The sequence below is a fragment of the Cetorhinus maximus genome, chromosome 6, assembly GCF_964194155.1.
Source record: "Cetorhinus maximus chromosome 6, sCetMax3.hap1.1, whole genome shotgun sequence".
NCBI classification, from domain to species: domain Eukaryota; kingdom Metazoa; phylum Chordata; class Chondrichthyes; order Lamniformes; family Cetorhinidae; genus Cetorhinus; species Cetorhinus maximus.
The window spans coordinates 112,398,756-112,419,351 of record NC_135884.1 but is presented as its reverse complement, the minus strand read 5'-3'; the positions used below and the strand labels follow the sequence as shown (position 1 = coordinate 112,419,351).

The window sequence follows — 20,596 nt, the reverse complement described above, 5'->3', positions numbered from 1 at the left end:
TGTCTGTGTAAGAAATAAGCCTTTCTAAATGTGCCTTGCCATTTAAACGAGCAGAAACAAGCTACAGCTGTGGTAAATGCTAAAGATCAGTGAAATTTAAAAGCACCAAAATGTTAATCATCATCTATTGTGTGTTTTCTTTGCATTGCTATATTAGGAAGGTTGGGAAGGAAGTTGTAGTAACGTTTTTAGTGCAAATTTAAGCTAAGTTTCTGCAATCTCTTAGTACAGTTGTAACTGAATTTAATACAGTTGAGGTACTAGTTTTAATTCCTTATGTAGATTATTGAAATTGTTTCACATTTTCAGAATAAATCAAACCCAGGAGAGAAGGTAGTTACTTAAATATGTATTTATTTGAAAAAAATATGGGGGAGATGTTCAACAAAGGCACAGTAAATGTCCAGTTAACAAAGAAAAGGTTGAATAGCAATTTGCTGAGAGCACGCAATGTGGAATGTCGCACATGTAAAACATTTGATCTAACTTCTTTTTCTTTCATTGGACTCCTTGCAGAACTGATAACACTGGAGGAAGCATTAACCATCCATCCCCAGATGTTGTGAAGAATATAATTTATTTGGCAATGATCATTCAGAAGCACTGGAAACAAGACATTCTTTCAAAGCCGAGAAACACGCTGAGCACGTGGTGGGGCAAAGCATCAGGACAGACTGGGAAGGCTGATCCCCACTTCCTTTTACACTGTATTTGAGCGAGAAGTAAAAAGCCAGACACAGAATGCGACTGAACCAAGAACAGTGCTTTTTAGCCAGACAGGAAGTGAAAAACTGTTTTAACAGGAAACCCTTAATAGCTATGCTCTAAGTTTGAACTTCCAGCATCTTTCTTTACAAAGAAAAATTCAAAACTATAACAATGCCATCAAAGGGGAAATACTTCATTAATGAAAATGAAGCTCGTAAAAGTACAGACTCACTCTATGAGACTTACTGCTGTATGAGCCAGCAATTTCCACTTGTTCTCCTCTTCCTAGTGATTATTACTGGGGCTTGTGTAGCTCTGATTGCTCTTTTCTTTTCCATTGAACTGGTAAGTGTCAGTCTAAAAATTTAGTTCTTTTACACACTACAAATTGTTTTTATTCTTTGTAAGTCAAAAAAGTGTGCAACTTTCCAATGTTATTTTTCAGTACAAAACTGGTTTATAGTTTAGATCAGAAAATCTAAAAGTGGGGCCAATTAATTGTGACAACATTGACTAATCACATTTTACAACTATCATATTTTGAAGGTTTCAGAATTATGTAGTTCAATTTATGTAGCATTTTGAGGAAAGGGGCTGGAGCAAGCTTTGACATTAATATCCTCCTCACGTTTGCCAGTCGCAAGGGAACCCACATCCCTAAATTCCCTGCCAGGCCGTGCTCTATCCTGAATTGTACATATACCGCCATTCCTTCAACAACACTGGGTCAAAATCCTGGAGCATCCCTCCTACCAGCACTACAATAACGCCTTTACCAATAACAATAACTTATATTTGTGTAATGCCTTTAATGTAATGAAGCACTCCAAGGCACTGCACAGGAGCATTATAAAACAACTTTTTGATGCCGAGCCACATAGGGAAAATTAAGTCAGCTTATTAAAAGCTTGGTCCAAGAGGTAGGTTTAAAGGGATTTTTTCAAGGGACAAAGTGAGGTAGCGAGGCAGAGAGATATAGGGAGGGAATTCCAGAGCTTAGGACCCAGGCAGTTGAATGTATGGCTACCAATGGTGGAGTGATTAAAAGCGGGGATGCTCAAGATTCCAGCATTAGGTGAGTGCAGATATCTTGGAGGGTTGTGGGGCTGGGGGATAATTCAGAGATAGAGAAGAATGACGCCATGGAGGGATTTGAAAACAAGGATGGGAATTTTAAAATCGAGGTGTTGTTTGACTGGAGACCAATATAAGTCAACGAGCCCAGGGGAGAAAGGTGAATGTGCGAGTTAAGACACAGTCAGCAGTGTTTTGGATGACCTCTAGTTTATGGCGGGGAGAATTTGGGAGACTAGCCAGGAGTAACCAAGAGGTTACCAAGACAAGAATGAGGGTTTCAGCAACGGATGAGCTGATACAGGGATGAAGTTGGATGATATTACAGAAGTGGAAACATGCAATCTTAGTGACGACATGAATAAGCGGTCGGAAGCTCATCTTGGGGTCAAATATGACACCAAGATTGTGTATAGGCTGGTTCAGTCTCAGACTGTTGCTACAGAGATGCATGGAGTTGGTCGCTAGGGAACAGAGTTTGGAGTGGGTACTGAAAACAATGGCTTCAATTTTCCCAATATTTAATTGGAGGATATTTCTACTCAACCAGTACTGGATGTCAAGTAGGCAGTCTGATAACTTACTAATTGTAGAGGAGTCCAGAAGGGTGGTGGTGAGGTAGAGATGGATTTTATCAGCGAACATGTGAAAACCAACACCGTTGAAGGGCAGCATGTAGATGAGAAAGAGAGAGCCAAGGACAGATTGTTGGGGGGGGGGGGGACACTAGAGGTAATGGTGCTGGAGTGGGAAGAGAGGCCATTGCATGTGATACTCTGGTTGTGGTTAGATAGAAGGGAATGGAACCAGGTTAGAGCATTCTCACCCAGCTGGACGATGGTGGAGAGGCATTGGAGGAGGATGGTGTGGTCAACCGTGTCAAAGGCTGCGGACAGGTTGAGCAGGATGAGGAGGGAATAGTTTACCACTTGGATTGCAATGGTTCAAGATGAAGGCTGACCTTCACAACAGAAAGTGAGAATCGCCAATAGACATTGGTTTTGCTGAGAATGAATAAATTGATTCCAGTCACTCTCAGTTTGAATGTCAGTCACTTTTTTTAAAAGAGAGAAAACCCTAGATGGAATTACAGGCACAAAGTTACTATTCTAAAATTCAGAATTTTCATTACTGACCTTCTATCTGTTTAGACAAAAGCTGGAACCACAGTACCTGATGGTCTGGCCTCCGAGGTGTTGCATTTCAAAATTGTCATACCTCCAAAGCTTCATTAATGTCTGTTGGGCAAAAAAAATCATGATTAGTTCAAATAATTACTTAAATATGTAGCACAAAATTGTCAAATCAAATATATTTAAAAGCGTTTTCAAAGCTACCATTCACAAACCAGCAAATACCATCAAACATTTTCTTCATATTTTTCGGGGCACTATTTTCTTTTCCCACTTGGATGATGGAAATAAACATAACGCAACATAAACATGTAAAAAAGAATTAATATTTTTTGGGTGGTCTAGCTGGGGAAATCACTAATCAGATCAGAAAATAGGTTATTTCATGTTAGAAATCCTTGCAAGAAGTGTTCTCCTCCTCTTTCTGGAGTCTGTACCTAGATTTGGTAACTTCACCTGATCCTTGGATTGTAGGTATCCCCAGCTGATGTGGGGAAAGTACTGGATCTGTGGGAGAGATGTACAACATGGGAGTTGTAGTTTACACTGTCCTCCTGTGGAATCACAATGCTCAAGATTTCACCATGAAGCCAGGAAAAAAATGTATAAATAACCATGACCTAAACAGTGGGGGAATGATATCCACAATTTTAATTCAATCCATTCTATAAAAATTGAGTTAACCGTATTGTTTGGTTGAAGATGGGGTGGATAAAAGCGGAGAGATAGATGTTAACTCTGAAACCAGAGATGGATATTTGAGGATGCACTGACCTTATACCACAGTTATTCAGACTGGTCTATGGTGAGTGACCACCTATTGAAGTAGTAATCAATGAAGACTCAACAGTGGAGCAACTTTTCTGAAGAATGTTTAGAAAGAGGAATGTTCTGCGAAGGGAGGAGGGACAAAAATGTAACTGAATAAAATACTTGTGATTTAAGCAAATACTGCAAATCCATTGTGGGAGCTAGAGCATAAATCAATGTACAAGCTTGGGAAAAAAGATTTTGGGGAAGGGATAAAAAAGTACAAAGTTACTTGCAAGCAGGTATGACATTTCTTGATTATTCTGAAAGCTGGTATCTCTGTGAATTCAATTAAATGAGTTAATAGTTGGGTTAAAAGAGCAGAGCACAAAGGAAATTAAGCATTGCGGAGATTTATTTTTTAACACAATGGTTTATGATTTGGAATGCACTGCCTGAAAGGGTGGTGGAAGCCAATACCATTTTCAGAAGGAAGTTTGTAGCAATTATAGTTTTGATAGACGTAGGACTGTAGCTTTAAGAATAATCCTGTGTTGTAAGATCACATGATCTGTGAAAACCAATGTGTTAGCAGTGCAGGAAACCTCTACAGAGGGAGTTCTTCTTTAGTTATAGAGTTAGATGCACTCATGTTGCTGCTGTCTTGTAAATAAAGTTCAATGTTTCCACCAAGAGAAGTTGTCTGAAAATAGACTCTATAATAAACTGGCGACGAGGATAAATCGTATTCAGTGCCTAGCCTTGCCCAGCAATTGTGAGTATCTAAATTCATTAAAAAGAAAAGAAGATATACTCATCCTAGATGCCACAGTATGGCAGAATTGATCCCTTTGAACCAGCCACAGTCAACTGGGCTCAATATATAGAAAGCCTTGCGTTCTTCTTTCAAGCCAACGAAGTCACGGGGGAGGAAAACAGGAGGTCGATCCTCTTGAGTACTTGTGGGAGCAAAACCAATAGTTTAATTCAAAGCTTGACAGCCCCCAGTGTCCTAGATTCGAAGACTTTCAATGAATTAGTAGACCTCATTAAGGGACATTTCCAACCCAAGCCCTCAATCACAATGCAGAGGCTCAGGTTCAATTCATGGAATAGAGCACTGGGGGAGACCATTGCTACCTACGTGATGAAATTAAAACAACTAACAGAATGATGTGATTTCAGTGAAACTCTGAATGACATGCTCCGGGATCGTTTAGTATGTGGCATGCAGGAAGACACTGTTCAGCGAAGGTTACTGGCTGAAGTGAATCTTGATTTTAAGCAAACATTAGAAATAGCGTTAGCAATGAAAAGTGCTGAAAGGGATTCACAAGCAATTCAAGAGGTGCAAAATGGCACCGATCTCCTAGGTGGGCGGGAACAGTCAGCTGAAAGTGGCACGAAAAGCTGGGACTGCCGCGAAGTGGGAAACGGCTCCTGCTAACCGAAAAAATGAGATGAAACAACTTAACAACTAAGCCGAAAACTAATTTTCACCGATGTGGAAACAGCCATTCTTCTAGCGATTGGCAATCTTAAAAAGTAGAATGTTATTTTTGTCTCAGAAGTGGACACATAATGAGACAATACAAAGCGAGATTTAAACAGGCCTCCAAATAACAAACAAAGTCCGATGAAGTCTATAGTGTAGAAGAGCCTGAAACAACCAATTCTGACATTTATCCATTATTCAACAAGAAAGTTGGGAAGGCAGAGCTGATTATTGTCACTGTGTAAGTGAATGGTAAACCCTTAAAAATGGAAGTAGACAAGGGTGCTTCTACCACTGTAGTAGGAGAACACACTTACAGATATTTAAATAAAGGTGATCAGCAATTAAATTTGAAACAAACATCTACCAATTTGAAAACGTAGACGGGCGAAGAAACCCAAGTAAAAGGTATCACCAGAATAACTGTTCATTATAGACACCAATCGGCACAGCTACCAGTGATGGTATTAAAAGGTACAGGACCAAACCTTTTAAGTCAAAATTGGTTGAGGGAGATTAACCTTGATCAGTCGATGAGATTTTAAAAGGAAGTAGGAAGAGTTCCTGAGTTGAGCAAGGAACAAGGAAAGGTACTTCAGTGAGAGTCCAGAGAGTCCAAGGACTGCAACTGGATGAAAATGGAGCATGTAGCCATTCAGCAACCTGAAGAAATGAAGACAGTTTTAAACAACGACATGGAAAAACAGCACAAGAAACCCAAGGTGACTCTGCTGAATGGCAGAATTCAAGGTGAAGCAAGTGAGCTTCGCAAAGAAAAGGAAAACCTATTGAAAGGCCTTCACACACTACAAGGATCCCTCAGGTCAAAGTTTGTGCCTCTGGAAAAGTATGAAGAGAAACAGGAAGAATAACATCTCTCGGAACAAACTGAAGAACCAGTTGGCAGAGAAGACGCAGCAATGCTCTAGTTTGCAGGGGGAAGCCAACAGATACAAGAAGGAGACCGAAGAATTGAAGAATCAGCTGAATGAAGCTAAAGAGGCTTTGAAAGCAAAAGTTGACGAACTTTCCAAGATGCGAGTAGAGAATGACGTCATGGGTAGCTCAACTACTGAATTAAGACAAGTTGAGATTGCATCTGAGAGAAGTCTGGATGACAGTGAAGTCAAAAAGAAGGCCGAGACTGAATCTGTGGTAGAAAGAAGAAGACTTGTAGAAAGAGGATGCAGAATTACTAATGAGGCACCACTTTCAGACAAGACTAACCCTAATACTTCCCAATTTGGAGGGGAAGGTGGAGAAAAGTCAAGGGAACCAAAAAGCGACTCATGATTTGCATAGTCGTGAATGACAATTTACTGTTGGAGAAGCAGTATATGTAAGGAATTTCGGCCAAGGACTGGTAAAGTAAGCTCTGTGACCGGACCATTGTCATACCATGTGGAAGTGGAGGGCTGGATTACCCATAAGCATGTGGATCATTTAAGAAGGGAAATACCCCAACAAAATGATGTTCCACCTGTGACCATTGCTGATCCTGTTGTTCCTGTTGAAGTTGCTGAACCAAGGACAGACATGCCCGATGTCTCTGTTGGAGTGGAAGAGACTGAAATGCCTGTACCTAATGTTAATGTGGTTCCAGAGAATCTGGTCCCTGCAAAGGATTCGGAAGTTGTGGAGCTACGATGTTCCACACGGATCAGAAAACCACCTGAAAGACTGATATAAACAAGAAAGCTTAAGAGTAGAACGCAAGCTGAGATAATCCCCACAAATGAGTGTAATTTTTAGATCTTTTACCTTATAATAAGAGTACATGCTTTTCTTTGTAATTAATGACTCACTAAGAAAATCACTTTCTTAAAAATTATATGATTCAGAATCATGCTTTCCTACACTTTTAGTAATTGGTTAATTACAGACAAAAGGAGGTATTTGCATAAATTTTAAAAAGAAGATTTGGGGCCATCTAACTTAGCTATTGTATGCATATTTAGCAAATCAAATTTAGTTTCAAATAATGACCATCTGGAGATTTTTGTTATTTGAAGTTGTAAATTCTATATTTTAAGAAGGGGTGTGTGATTTATAAGTAAAATTCTGAAGAATGAAAATATTTCTCTTTAAATATTAATGCTGAATTTGTTGGACTCATAGTAATCTTATTAAGTACAGGTCTAGGTGATGGTTTAATCTTTGAATTACAGAAAATGCTGATGTATTTTGATATGGCAGAGTAATAGTTACTGCTGTCAAGTCTTTCATGCTATTGTGGTAATGAATAACTTTATATGAAATAACACTGGTGCTTCAAAAAATGGAAAAACGAGTAATCTATAATTCACATTAATTACGCATTTTTCTTTCAAACAGGTTGTTCAGATGCACCTATTTTTTATTACATTATGCACTGCTTTGGGCATATTTATAGTGATTTTTATTCTTGTCTGCGTTGAGCCGTTATTTCAAAGATGGATGAAGATATTTGCATTAGTCATTTGGGTTTGCCTTCTTACCATGGGGTACGTTTTCATCTTTGCTGATGGAACTATCACCGCTTGGGACCAGGTAGGCTCAATTTTTAAGCTCTGGTATTTGTTTTCCATTAAATAATTTAGGGTAGAGTTTCTGCACAGGCTTTCTTGCTGTAACTTTGGCAGAAAATTGATTTTCGCTGGGAATTTTTGCTGAAGTTCCTTGGGGAGATTGGGAGAAGTCTTGCAGAAATTCCACCCTATTCTGTCTCTTAAGTGAATTGTGTTCACTTTCCCTGATTCATAATGTGGCAATTTTGTTAAACTTTAGATTACAGCCACTATGAAATTTCCTTTAACTATTTAAGCCTATTGTAGTATCAATTTGGCTTAGTTGGTAAACATTGAGTAAAGTCATGGAATCAAGTCCAATTCTTGATATGGAGCATATAATCTAAGTGAAACTTCAGTACAATGCTGCAATGTTGGAGAGGCTGACCTTCAGGTAAAATGTTAAACTGGCACCTATTCACGTTTTTTTTATTCATTCATGGGATGTGGGTGGTGCTGGCTTATTACCCAATCTTAATTACCTTCGAGAAAGTGGTGATGAGCTGTCTTCTTGAACTACTGCCTTCTGTATGGTGAAGGTACCCCCACAAGGCTGTTCCTTAGGGAATTCCAGTATCTTGACCCAGTGACTATGGTGATGTATTTCAAAGCCAGGACAGTGCGTGACTTGGAGGGGAACTTGCAGGTAGTGGTGTTCCCATGCGCCTGTTGCACTTGTTCCTCCAGGCAGTAGAGGTTAGGAGGTGCTGCCAAACAAAAGCCTTTGAAAATTGCTGCCATGCAACCTGTAGATGGTACGCACTGCAGCTATGGTGTGCTGGTGGTGGAGGAAGTGAATGCCTAAGGTGGTGGATGGAATGCTAGTCAAGTGGGCTGCTTTATCCTGGATGGTGTCAAGCATCTTGAGTATTGTTGGAGCTGCACTCATATAGGCAAGTGGGGAGTATACCATCACAATCCTGATTTGTGCCTTGTAGGTGGTGGAACAGCTTTGGGGGATCAGGAGGTGAGTAACTCACCACAGAATATCAAGCCACTGATCTGCACTTGTAGCCACACTACTTATGTACTGCAATTAAGTTTCTGGTCAATAGTGATCCCCCAGGATGTTGATGGTGGGGGATTGGGTGATGGTAATGCCATCCAATGCCAAGGGAAGGTGCTTAGATTCTCCCTTGTTGGAGATGGTCAATGCCTGGCACTTTTATGGCATGAATGTTAGTTACCACTTATCAGACCAAGCCTGGATGTTGTCCAGGTCTTCCTATGTGTGGACACGGACCGCTTCATTATCTGAGGAGTTATGAATGGAACTGAACACTGCAACCATCAGCAAACACCCTCACCTCTGACCTTATGATGGAGGCAATGTCATTGATGAAGCATCTGAAGATGGGTGGGCCTAGGACACTACTCTGAGGAACTCCTGCAGTGATGTCCTTGCGCTGGATGATTGGTCTCCAACAACCCCAACCATCTTCCTTTGTGCTAGGTATGACTCCATGTAGTGGAGAGGTTTCACCTGATATGTATGGCTTTCAATTTTGCTCGTGGTCCTCTTACTATACTCTGTCAAATGCTGTCTTGATCTCAAGGGCAGTCACTCTCACCTCACCTCTGGAGTTCAGCTCCTTTGTCCATGTTTGGACCAAGGCTATGATGAGGTCTGGAGCTGAGTGGTCCTTTCAGAACCCAGAGTAAGTACCCGTGAGCATGTTATTGCTGTTTAAGTGTTGCTTGATAGAACTGTCAATGACACCTTCCATCACTTTGCTGATGATTGATAGTAGGCTAACATGGCATTAATTGACCAGATTGCCTTTGTCCTGCTTTTTGTGGATGGGGCATACCCAAGCAAATTTCCACATTGTCTGTTAGGTGCCAATGTTGTAGCTGCACTGGACAATCAGCACGGTGGTAGTGCCACTCAACATGATGGGGGAGTCCTTGAAGTGAAGTTTGGAATTTGTCTCTACAAGAACTGTGCAATGATCACCCCTACTAATAACTGTCATGGACAGATGCATCTATAACCAATAGATTGGTGAGGAGGAGATCAAGTAGGTTTTTCCTTCACATTGGTTCTGTCACCACCTGCCATAATCTGTGTTTTTCAGGATTCGGTCAGTAGTGCTGCTACTGAACCGGTCTTGGTAATGGGCATAACGGTCCCCCATCCAGATGGCATTCTCTACCCTTGTTCCCCTCACTACTTCTTCCCCATGGTGTTCAACATGGAGGAGCACTGCTTTGTCAGCTGAGGAAGGGAAGAAGGTGGTTATCAGGAGGAGGTTTCCGTACTCACATTTGACCTGATGCCATGAGACTTCATGGGCTCCAGAGTCTATGTTGAGGACTCCTATTCGATTATATACGACTGTGCCACCACCTCTGGTGTGTCTGTTCTACTGGTGGGACAGGACATATCCAGGGATGGTGATGGAGGAGTTTGGGACATAGTCATACTCACAGAATCATAACTTACACACTATGTTAGGCTGTTGCCTTGACTAGTCTGTGGTACAGTTTTCCCAATTTTAGCATAAGTCCCCGGATGTTAGTGAGGAGGACTTTCAGGGTTGGCTGGGCTCAGGGTGTCTTTGTCACATCCAATGCCTCAGTCAATGCTGGGTCTTCCATCTGGTTTTATTATTGTTTGCTTATAGTTGTTTGATACAACTGAGAGAGCAGTTAACAGTTTGGAGTCACATATAGGTCTGACTAAGGACCAGATTATTCTTTACAATAATCCAGAAGTTTCACGGTCAGCATTACTGATGCCAGCAATTTTTTATTCCAAACTTATATAATTGACTGAATTTAAATTCCCTCAGCTGCCAGGCTGGAATTTGGATTCATATCTCCAGATCATCCGTCAGGTCTCTGGACTAGGCCAGTAACATAACCACTCTGCAATTGTACCTGGTACTATTTCAAAGAAGGGCATTAATTGGTGTCCTGAGCAATTTCCCATTTAAGCTGTGCATGTGGGTGGCTGTGCAGCAACCTGGAAGGTACCATGCAGACTGAATACAAGTTGTCTCCTTTAAGCTACTTTGAAAAAAAAATTGAAGGAAATTTTTGCACTTGGAATGAACAGGCTGCCCACAATAAAAAAAGTGAGGGGGGGAGGGGGACATCTGTGTAGCTCGTGAACCTGAGTAGATGTGATCCTCGAATCAAGGGACAGCTGACCACATTGACAATGTATCCAGTTCTGGTCACTGAGAAACAAATAAAACATTCAAGCACTGGAGGCAGGGCAGAGTGGAGCCATCAGATTGACTCCTGGTGTAAGACATCTGAGTTATGAGGAAAGACTGGAGGAACCTCGGGGCCTGCTTCACTGCGTAACTGGACGTGAGGTTATGCTGCCCAGGCAACCACAGCAGGGAGAGGACTAAATCATGGTGGTTGATTGGGCTTTATTAGTATGAGGCCAGCAAGCCATGAATAGGCACTTTGAGGCAATTCGACAGTTTATGTGGGAGCAAGCTGAGCTAAGAGCTTGGACATGGGGAGGTGATCCCAGTGGAGCAGGTTGTGTTTCGGTAGCGCTCAGCAGCAGCAGCGGCCACTGCATTTTTTTGGAACCTGCTACTCCTGATCCATGAGTGCAAGAGAACAATTTCAGCTGTTTGTGGAGTAGCCTGCCATGGTCCCTTTAAGAACTGTTGGTTAACCACTAATGCTAGGGTCCAATGGGTGGGGCATGCATGATGCACACTTCATCACAAAAACAGAAATACCTGGAAAACTCTCAGCAGGTCTGGCAGCATCGGCGGAGAAGAGCAAAGTTGACGTTTCGAGTCCTCATGATCCTTCAACAGAACTAAGTAGAAATAGGAAAGGGGTGAAATATACAGCTTATATTTCACCCCTTTCCTATTTCTACTTAGTTCTGTTGAAGGATCATGAGGACTCGAAACGTCAGCTTTGCTCTTCTCCCTCGATGCTGCCAGACCTGCTGAGTTTTTCCAGGTATTTCTGTTTTTGTTTTGGATTTCCAGCATCCGCAGTTTATGTTTTTATTTTTATGCACACTTCATCTATTGATCTACAAACACCATGACAGTGTCCTACAACTGATGCAAGATCCTAATATAAATATTTAAGTAAAGCTACTGCCTGTTTAGCACAGGGGTTTGGCTGTTTATTTTGTGGTCTGCCCACATGGAGTTGGGTGGGGACTTGTTATTAAGAAAATCTATTTGCATTCCATTGTTTTCCATGGGTTGTATGCACAAGAAAATTGGCTCTTTCAATGTTTCACCCTTTAAAGGAAGCATCTGAAATATGAATTTATAGAATTACATATAGTAGTAATAAAATGAAAAATATAAATCCAGAAAATTATTTTTAGCTAAATTGAGAGAGTAGGTCAAGGGTACACAGGTTTCAACTAGTGAAAAGTAAATTTGAACTCTATATCAGGAAGTCCTTCACACAGAGTAATCAACACCAGTAGTCCAGATGCACACTCTGGAATCCTTTAAGAACCAATTAGATGTCACTATAGTGGGACTTCTGGACAATAAAAATAGTGCATTGCAGTTGCACTCACCACTGTCAAAAGCAAAAATGTAAAAGAAAAGCCCCACCAACACCACCGTGTATGTTTAAATTATAATGAGGCACAACATCCCCTATGATTAAATCTAGGAAAATATTTTTAAGGCAGTAATAAAAGAGTTACTTCCAGTCATTGTAACAATTTTTAAGTCCATAATAACAGAATCACACAGTGCAGATGAGGCCCTTTGGTCCATCGAGTCTGCACCGACACGTGAGAAACACCTGACCTACCTACCTAATCCCATTTACCAGCACTTGGCCCATAGCCTTGAATGTTATGACGTGCCAAGTGCTCACCCAGGTACTTTTTAAAGGATGTGAGGCAACCCGCCTCCACCGTCCTCCCAGGCAGCGCATTCCAGACCGTCACCACCCTCTGGGTAAAAAAGTTTTTCCTCACATCCCCCCTAAACCTCCTGCCCCTCACCTTGAACTTATGTCCCCTCGTGACTGGCCCTTCAACTAAGGGGAACAGCTGCTCCCTATCCACCCTGTCCATGCCCCTCATAATCTTGTACACCTCGATCAGGTCGCCCCTCAGTCTTCTCTGCTCCAATGAAAACAACCTAAGTCTATCGAACCTCTCTTCATAACTTAAATGTTTCATCCCAGGCAACATCCTGGTGAATCTCCTCTCAATCCCTCCAGTGCAATCACATTCTGATAATGTAACGACCAGAACTGCATGCACTACTCCAGTTGTGGCCTCACCAAGGTTCTATACAACTCCAACATGACCTCCCTACTTTTGTAATCTATGCCTCGATTGATAAAGGCAAGTGTCCCATGTCACCACCCCACGAACATGCCCCTCCGCCATCAGAGATCTATGGACACACATGCCAAGGTCCCTTTGTTCCTCAGAACTTCCTAGTGTCATGCCATTCATTGAATACTTCCTTGTCAAATTACTCCTTCCAAAGTGTATCACCTCACACTTTTCAGGGTTAAATTCCATCTGCCACTTATCTGCCCATTTAACCATCCCGTCTATATCTTCCTGTAGCCCAAGACACTCAACCTCACTGTTAACCACCCGGCCAATCTTTGTGTCATCCGCAAACTTACTAATCCTACCCCCCACATGGTCATCTATGTCGTTTATATAAATGACGAATAATAGGGGACCCTGCACAAATCCCTGTGGTACACCACTGGACACTGGCTTCCAGTCACTAAAGCATCCTTCTGTCATCACCCTCTGTCTCCTACAACTAAGCCAATTTTGAATCCACCTTATCAAATTATCCTGTATCCCATGTGCCTTTGCCTTCTTTATAAGTCTCCCATGTGGGACCTTGTCAAATGCTTTGCTGAAATCCATATAAACTACATCAACTGCACAACCCTCATCTACACACCTGGTCACCTCCTCAAAAAATTCAATCAAATTTGTTAGGCATGACCTCCCTCTAACAAAGCCATGCTGACTATCCCTGATCAAACCTTGCCTCTCCAAGTGGAGATAGATTCTCTCCTTCAGAACTTTCTCCAATAGTTTCCCTACCACTGACGTGAGACTCACTGGCCTGTAGTTCCCTGGCTTATCTCTACAACCCTTCTTAAATAGCGGAACCACATTAGCTGATCTCTAGTCCTCTGGCACCTCTCCCATGGCCCCTGCGATCTCATCCCTTGCCTCCCTCAGCAGTCTGAGACACAAATCATCCAGACCTGGAAATTTGTCCACTATTAAGCCTGCCAGCACCTCCAATACCTTGTCATTCCCTATATCAATTTGCTCAAGAACCTCGCAGTCTCTCTCCCTGTGTTCTATACCTTCATCCTCATTCTCTTGGGTGAAGACGGATGTGAAGTATTCGTTCAACACTCTACCGATGTCCTCTGGCTCCACCCATAGATTGCCCCCTTGGTCCCTAATGGGCCCTACTCTTTCCCTGGTTATCCTCTTCCCATTGATATACTTATAGAATATCTTGGGATTTTCCCTACTTTTTCCAGCCAGAGGTTTCTCATATCCCCTCTTTGCTCTTCGAATTGCTTTCTTAAGCTCCACCCTGCACTTTCTGTACTCCACTAATGCCTCCGCTGATTTGCTCCCCATGTACCTGCTAAAAGCCTCTCTTTTCCTTCTCATTGTATCCTGAATATCTCTGGTCATCCATGGTTCTCTAGGCTTGTTACTCCATCCTATCACCCTAGAGGGAACATGTTGAGCCTGTACCCTCCCCATTTCCTTTCTGAATGCCCCCCACTGCTCTTCTGTAGATTTCCCCACAAGTAGCTGTTCCCAGCCTACCTTGGCTTGATCCTACCTTATTTTACTAAACTCCACTCTCTCCCAATCCAAAACATTTTTTTGCAACTTGTCTATTTCTTTGTCCATAACAAGCTTAAATTATACCATGTTGTGGTCGCTATCACTAAAATGCTCCCCCACCACCACCTCAGCCACCTGCCCGGCTTCATTCCCCAGAATTAGGTCCAGCACTGCGTTGTCCCATGTTGGACCCTCTACATATTGACCTAAAAAGTTATCCTGTACACATTTCAAGAAATCCACTCCATCCAAGCCCTTAACACTATGTCTATCTCAATTAATGTTGGGAAAGTTGAAATCACCTAATATAATTACCCTATTATTGTTTTTACACACCTCCGCGAATTGTGCACATATTTGCTCCTCAATTTTCCGCTGACTATCTGGGGGTCTATAAAAAACACCTAACAATGTGGCTGCCCCTTTTTTATTCCTAAGCTCTACCCACAAAGCTTCATTCGATGCCCCCTCCAAGATATCATCTCTCCTTACTGCAGTAACTGACTCCTTAACTAATAATGCAATGCCTCCTCCTCTTTTACCCCCTCCCCGTCTCCCCTGAAGATTCTACATCCCGGAATGTTGAGCTGCCAATCCTGCCCCTCCCTCAACCACGTCTCAGTGATGGCTAATGTATCACAATTCCACGTGTCAATCCTCACCCTTAACTCATCCGTTTTACCTGTAATACTCCTGGCATTAAAGTAGAGGCCATCTAGCCTTGTCTTACACCTTCAGGCACAGTAGCGCCTATCTGTTCCCCTGACTATAGAATCCCCTATAGATTCTATAGTCAGGGGAACAGATAGGCGCTACTATTGCTCTTCCCCTCTTCCTCCCCTCCTGTACAGACAAGCTACTTGTGGTTCCAGAAGCTTGGCTGTGTCTGCACTCCCTGGAGGAACCAGCGCCCTCATCAGCCTCCAAAATGGAATACCGATTTGCGAGTGAAACCCGAGGGGACTCCTGAATTACCTTCCTGTTTCTCTTGGGCTGCCTGGTGGTCACCCATTCCCTTTTTTCTTCAAGCCCCTTCAGCTGCGGTGTGACCACCTCTTTAAACATGCTATCCACGATGCTCTCCGACTCAGGGATACTCCACAGTGTTCCCAGCCGCCGTTCCAGCTCTGAAACCCAAGCTTGTAGGAGCTGCAGCTGGACACACTTCCTGCACATATGCTGGTCCCGAGCACTGGAAATGTTCCCGGCTTTCCACATGGAACACGAGGAGCACTCCATGGTTTTGAGCTCTCATGCCAAGACTTATCCCTTTAAATTAAACCTTTTAAATCAATTACTCTTGGGCCCTTCTTTCCTGATCCTCATTACTACAGAATATAGAAACTATAAACCACAAAAAATATCTTAAAGTATAAGCAATAAAAGTAGTAAATACTTACCCGACCTTATCCATTACTTACCAGTCATTTCTCTCCCTTGTAGCCTCTACTGCTGCAGTAGGGCAAGACCACGCTCTGATCCTTTCCCTTTGATTATGTTATCGATTGTGGTGCTTCAGCACATGGGAGGAATTGAACTTATGCCTGTGCTTTCCCTGAGCTGCAACTTATTGAAGTTTCTGTATGGAAATATCAAACTATTTTCTTAAATAAAATGACACCCCACAGGAGTGAGACAAAATTGGAGAGTACTCTTGCCCACTTCCAAGCAACTAAGCCAAAGCAAAAGAGTAGGCCACCTCTTCCTGAGGGAATGATGCAGAAATGGGATTTTAAAAATTGTCCTGCAATTTAAAGAGCAAAACAAAAAAATAGCTTTGTTGAGAAAATGGTTTTACAGTGATTGGATACAAGTTACAGGTTTCAATAATAAACTTGATTTTCTGTTTTCTTTAAGGTGCCTTTCTTTTTGTACATTGTCTTCGTTTTGTATACAATGCTGCCATTATGTATGCGGGATGCCATCATTGCCAGTGTCCTGTCATCCGTCTCTCATATTGTTACCCTCAGTATTTATTTCTCAATTGTGACGACATTAACAAAATCCTTAGTTTGTCAGGTGAGTCCACCTTACTAACTTTTTAACTGGTTTGTATGTGTATAGCTCTCTTTTTTTGAACCACCACAGGTCTGAGTCAAAACCCCATGATTAAATTTGTTGGTTTAACACATGTACATATCAAAGATGGTGGTATATTAATAAGTGAGAAGCAAATATACTGAAATCTCACTTTATACATTTGGTATATAAGATGCTTAAATGATTTGTGGAAGGGTGCAAATGAGTGAATTGAAAAAAAAAAGCTCAGCCACAAAATCATTTATGTAGTATGGTAAGATGCTGTTATATTTCTTAGGGAAAAATTAAGTCCAGTATTGTTGTATATATTTACGCATGTGTGGCTCCCATATTAAATTAAAGAAACTTGAACATTGTTATAAATTTTATGTTATTTAATGGTGATAGATGGCATGTGATAATAAACAAAATGGTGTCTCTTAAACAGTGGAGAAACTGTAAAATATGTGCAAAGAATAAAAATCTTACATTCTCCCCATCAAATAATTTAACTCTAGGTTTTCATCTCCACTCCTCCACCTTCTCAGGCTGGAAGACCAATGCAAGTGTTGATTACTTTTTACATGAAGATGTTCTTTATGACCTTTATGTAAATTTCCCTTCATCGGTTTACACCTATGTTCCATTGCTCTAGTATCCTGGCAAATCTTGAACTAGTGCCCAAATCCTATTGATCATTGTCAATTAATACCCTGTATACTTTTTTCCGGTCAGCTTTCAATTGCCCCCTTTGATTTGATATGCCTAATGGTGAATCTATTATCCCACCCAAGATACATTTCCATTTCACCTTTTGCTATTCCTGCAGCTTACATAATGTGCTTGTGATATTTGTTCTTTTCTTCCAATGTGTACTTCCTTGCATTTGCCTGTAGGAAATGTCAACCAACAGTATTGTGCAGACTTTACGTACCTGCTTTTGTAGGATCCCGGCTGCTTTCTCTGACTCACCTGCTGTGCCTAGTTTAGTATCACCTAGGAATATCAGTGGCAGACAAAGTGTTAGAGGCTGTAACACAAAATTTTGGTCACCATAAGTTATTCAGATCCCATTCATGTAATTTAACTTAAACAAAACTTCTTGATTGCATTTCAGCCTTCCAGCAAATTCAAGGTCCTCTATGTCATACATGTTGTTTATATTTTATTTCACCATAAACTACCAGTGGATTTTTTGTGGCATTGTTTGCAGTGAATCTGAGGCATTACTGTTTTTGTAGCATATGGGTCACCAAGCCACCATGCCTAATGGCAACTCACACTCTTGCATTTGGCAGAGATAGTACACCATATAGTCAAGTGAGCCTACCTGGAAAAAAACTGGCAATGGAAATTATGATCTGCCACATAGATCCTGCTCTGAGAAAGATCCAGGAGAAGAAACATTTGGGAATATGGGAAACAAAGGGACAATTTTGCCAACTTTTGGTGGGAGTGGATATTCCTGTCACTGCTGACGTCGAGCACTGTAGTGTTAACTGTGTTTTGCTGTTGCTGATCACCTTAGTTAGGAGGAATGTCTAAAGGTGGCTGGTGAAGTGTGATTGATTGTCACTTAATCCCAATCAGAAAGGAGAATAGATGTGGTGCAGTAATTAAATATCTAGATGGATAAGGGATGCTTCACTATAATTTACTACTTGTGTGGTTCACAATGTTCTGTGGCAAGTCTGTTTGAGCTGTGAGCATTGCCTATACAATGTATCTAAATTCCAGTTTGGAAAAGGGGCTTACAACTTATTAATTTTAACACTTGATGAACAGTTTTATAGAATCAGCTCAGCCAATCCAACACTAACCGCAACGCGGCCTGGGACAACAAGACCCGTATCATCCTCCGCCACCTGCAGCTTGCCATCTGCAAAGATGAAGAGCTCAACAAGCCGCTGGGAGGGGTCATCATAGCCCAGAGTGGGGTCCTGTTCAACATCCAGGCTGTGCTGCTGCCCAAGAAAACTGGGCACCCCAGCAAGGTTTATGCCTGAAGGTGTGAGATCAGAAAAAAGATCAGTTCCTAACGCATTAGGAAGCTGTTATCATTATTTTTAATAGGCTTTGTAAAGATGAACATTGATCTTTAAAATGCTCTACATAATTGTATCTCTCAGTCTCCAAGAAGTTAGAGAAGTTTATGAAGCTGGTATCAAGAAGTTCTATTCGAAAGAACGGCAAATTTAGCTTGGTTAAAAAAAATGTTTGCAATTCTTTAGATTCTTTTTCTAATAAAACCGTGGTTAATGGTGCTGCTCACAGCTGGTGTTGTATGAGATACAGATAACTGAGAAAAAGGCTCAACTATTGCCTCCCCCGAACCAGGGCCAGCCATTGGCCAGAATCAATCACTAAGGAATTTAGAGGTTATGGAAAGACTTGAGGGCAAATGAAAAGCACAATATATAATGGTGCGATTTTCATCTGTCTATCATCCCACTAACAGTAGGAGGAAGATTTATTTTTCAAAAAGCCTACTGGCCACCCCACAGTTCACCCAACTCCATTTTAGAATGAGCCTCCAAATGGGTGGCAAGAGTTCCAACCCACAACAGGCAAGAGTCTTATTACTATACTTAAATTAGGTCACCGTGTGGAACCCCAATCCAAATTTTAGGTGCCGCTGGGTGTCCTAAGCAATGTTTCTTAATTGGATTGCTGGAGGCTGCTTCCACCCATCCTCAAACGAACCTGTGGCACATGATTTTAATAGAACCAGTGCTCCTCCTGTTTCCACGGAAATCTTACAATCTGCTGTCTGCTGCTCAGTAGCCCTCCCTCCCAGTTTGCATGCTCCTCCTCCCTTTAAATGTCTATACCTAACTCCTCTCTGCAGCAAAACTGCCACATGTACCTCCCACCCCTCTCCAGTTAGTGAGTTGTCTGCTAGCACTCAATAAGTTAATTTAACTTTGGTCATTTTTTACCCCTACCCCCCAGAAGTTAATCTACTCTCAGAGTATAGAATAAGGTTTCACTGCATTTTGAAAGCAGGAAAGCACAATTAGTTAATAAAAGTTTCCACAAAATATAACACGTCAACCCTTCGTTAACAGTTGGGTGTAGTTAAATGTTAGGTAAATATTGCATTAGGCAAATTAGGTATTCAAATATTCAAATACTGATATTGTTTTCTTGCATTCCAGTTGGTTTCCAACGCTGTGATATTTTTGTGTGGTTGCTTGGTTGGCTTTTTTCATAAGCTTTCAATGGAACGTGCCTTAGAGCAAACTTATGAGGACACTTTAAGCTGCATCGAAATAAGAATGCAGTTGGATATTAAGAAAAAACAACAGGTAAGGGTAATAATGTTTCGAGCTTTACTTACACTTCACGACAAGGGCAAGAGTTTTATGGTGGAGAATAATGTAATGTATATTCCATTTCTCACCTGTTTGAAAAGATTTTGATTAGAAAGTGGGCTAAGCTTCCCCAAAAATATATTAAAGTAGAGAGAAGTTTATTTTATGTAAATATTGCCAGTACTTTAAACTTCTACTAAGATTAATATAACAGGTTCCCATGAGATAAGCTTTTCACAGAATCATAGAATAGTTATAGCACAGGAGGAGGCCATTCAGCGCATCATGTCTGTGCCTGCTCCCTGCAAGAGCTACTCAGCTAGTCCCACTCCCTTGCCTTTTTCCTGTAGCCCTGTAATATTTTTTCTATTCAGATAATGCTCTAATTCCTTTTGAAAGCGATGGTTCAATATGTCTCCACCACCCCCTCAGGCAGTGCATTCCACTCGCTGCGCAAAAAGGCTTTTCCTCATGTCGCTTCTTTTACCAGTCACCTTCAATTGGTGACTTCTGATTCATGACCATTCAACCAGTGGGAACAGTTCTGCCCTCTCTACTCTGTCCAGCCCCCTCACGGTTTTGAACACCGCTATCAAATCACTTCTTAACCTTCTTTTCTTTAAGGAGAACAACCCCAGCTTCTCCAATCTATCCATGTAACTGAAGTCATTCATCCCTGGAACCATTCTCGTAAATCTTTACTGCACCCTCTCTTAAACCCTTCAGATCCTTCCTAAAGT

At 41.5% G+C, this 20,596-nt stretch overlaps 1 protein-coding gene across 1 annotated transcript in view; it reads left to right on the top strand.

The window, feature by feature from the left end:
• Window positions 1-20,596, top strand: part of adcy7 (adenylate cyclase 7) — a 165,141-nt gene that overhangs the window by 65,363 nt on the left and 79,182 nt on the right. The window contains exons 2-5 of the mRNA XM_078544302.1: window positions 517-1,053; window positions 7,495-7,689; window positions 16,381-16,542; window positions 19,701-19,850. Of these exons, the coding sequence (XP_078400428.1) occupies window positions 880-1,053; window positions 7,495-7,689; window positions 16,381-16,542; window positions 19,701-19,850 (681 nt within the window). The 5' untranslated portion in view covers window positions 517-879. The remainder of the gene's footprint in view (window positions 1-516; window positions 1,054-7,494; window positions 7,690-16,380; window positions 16,543-19,700; window positions 19,851-20,596) is intronic.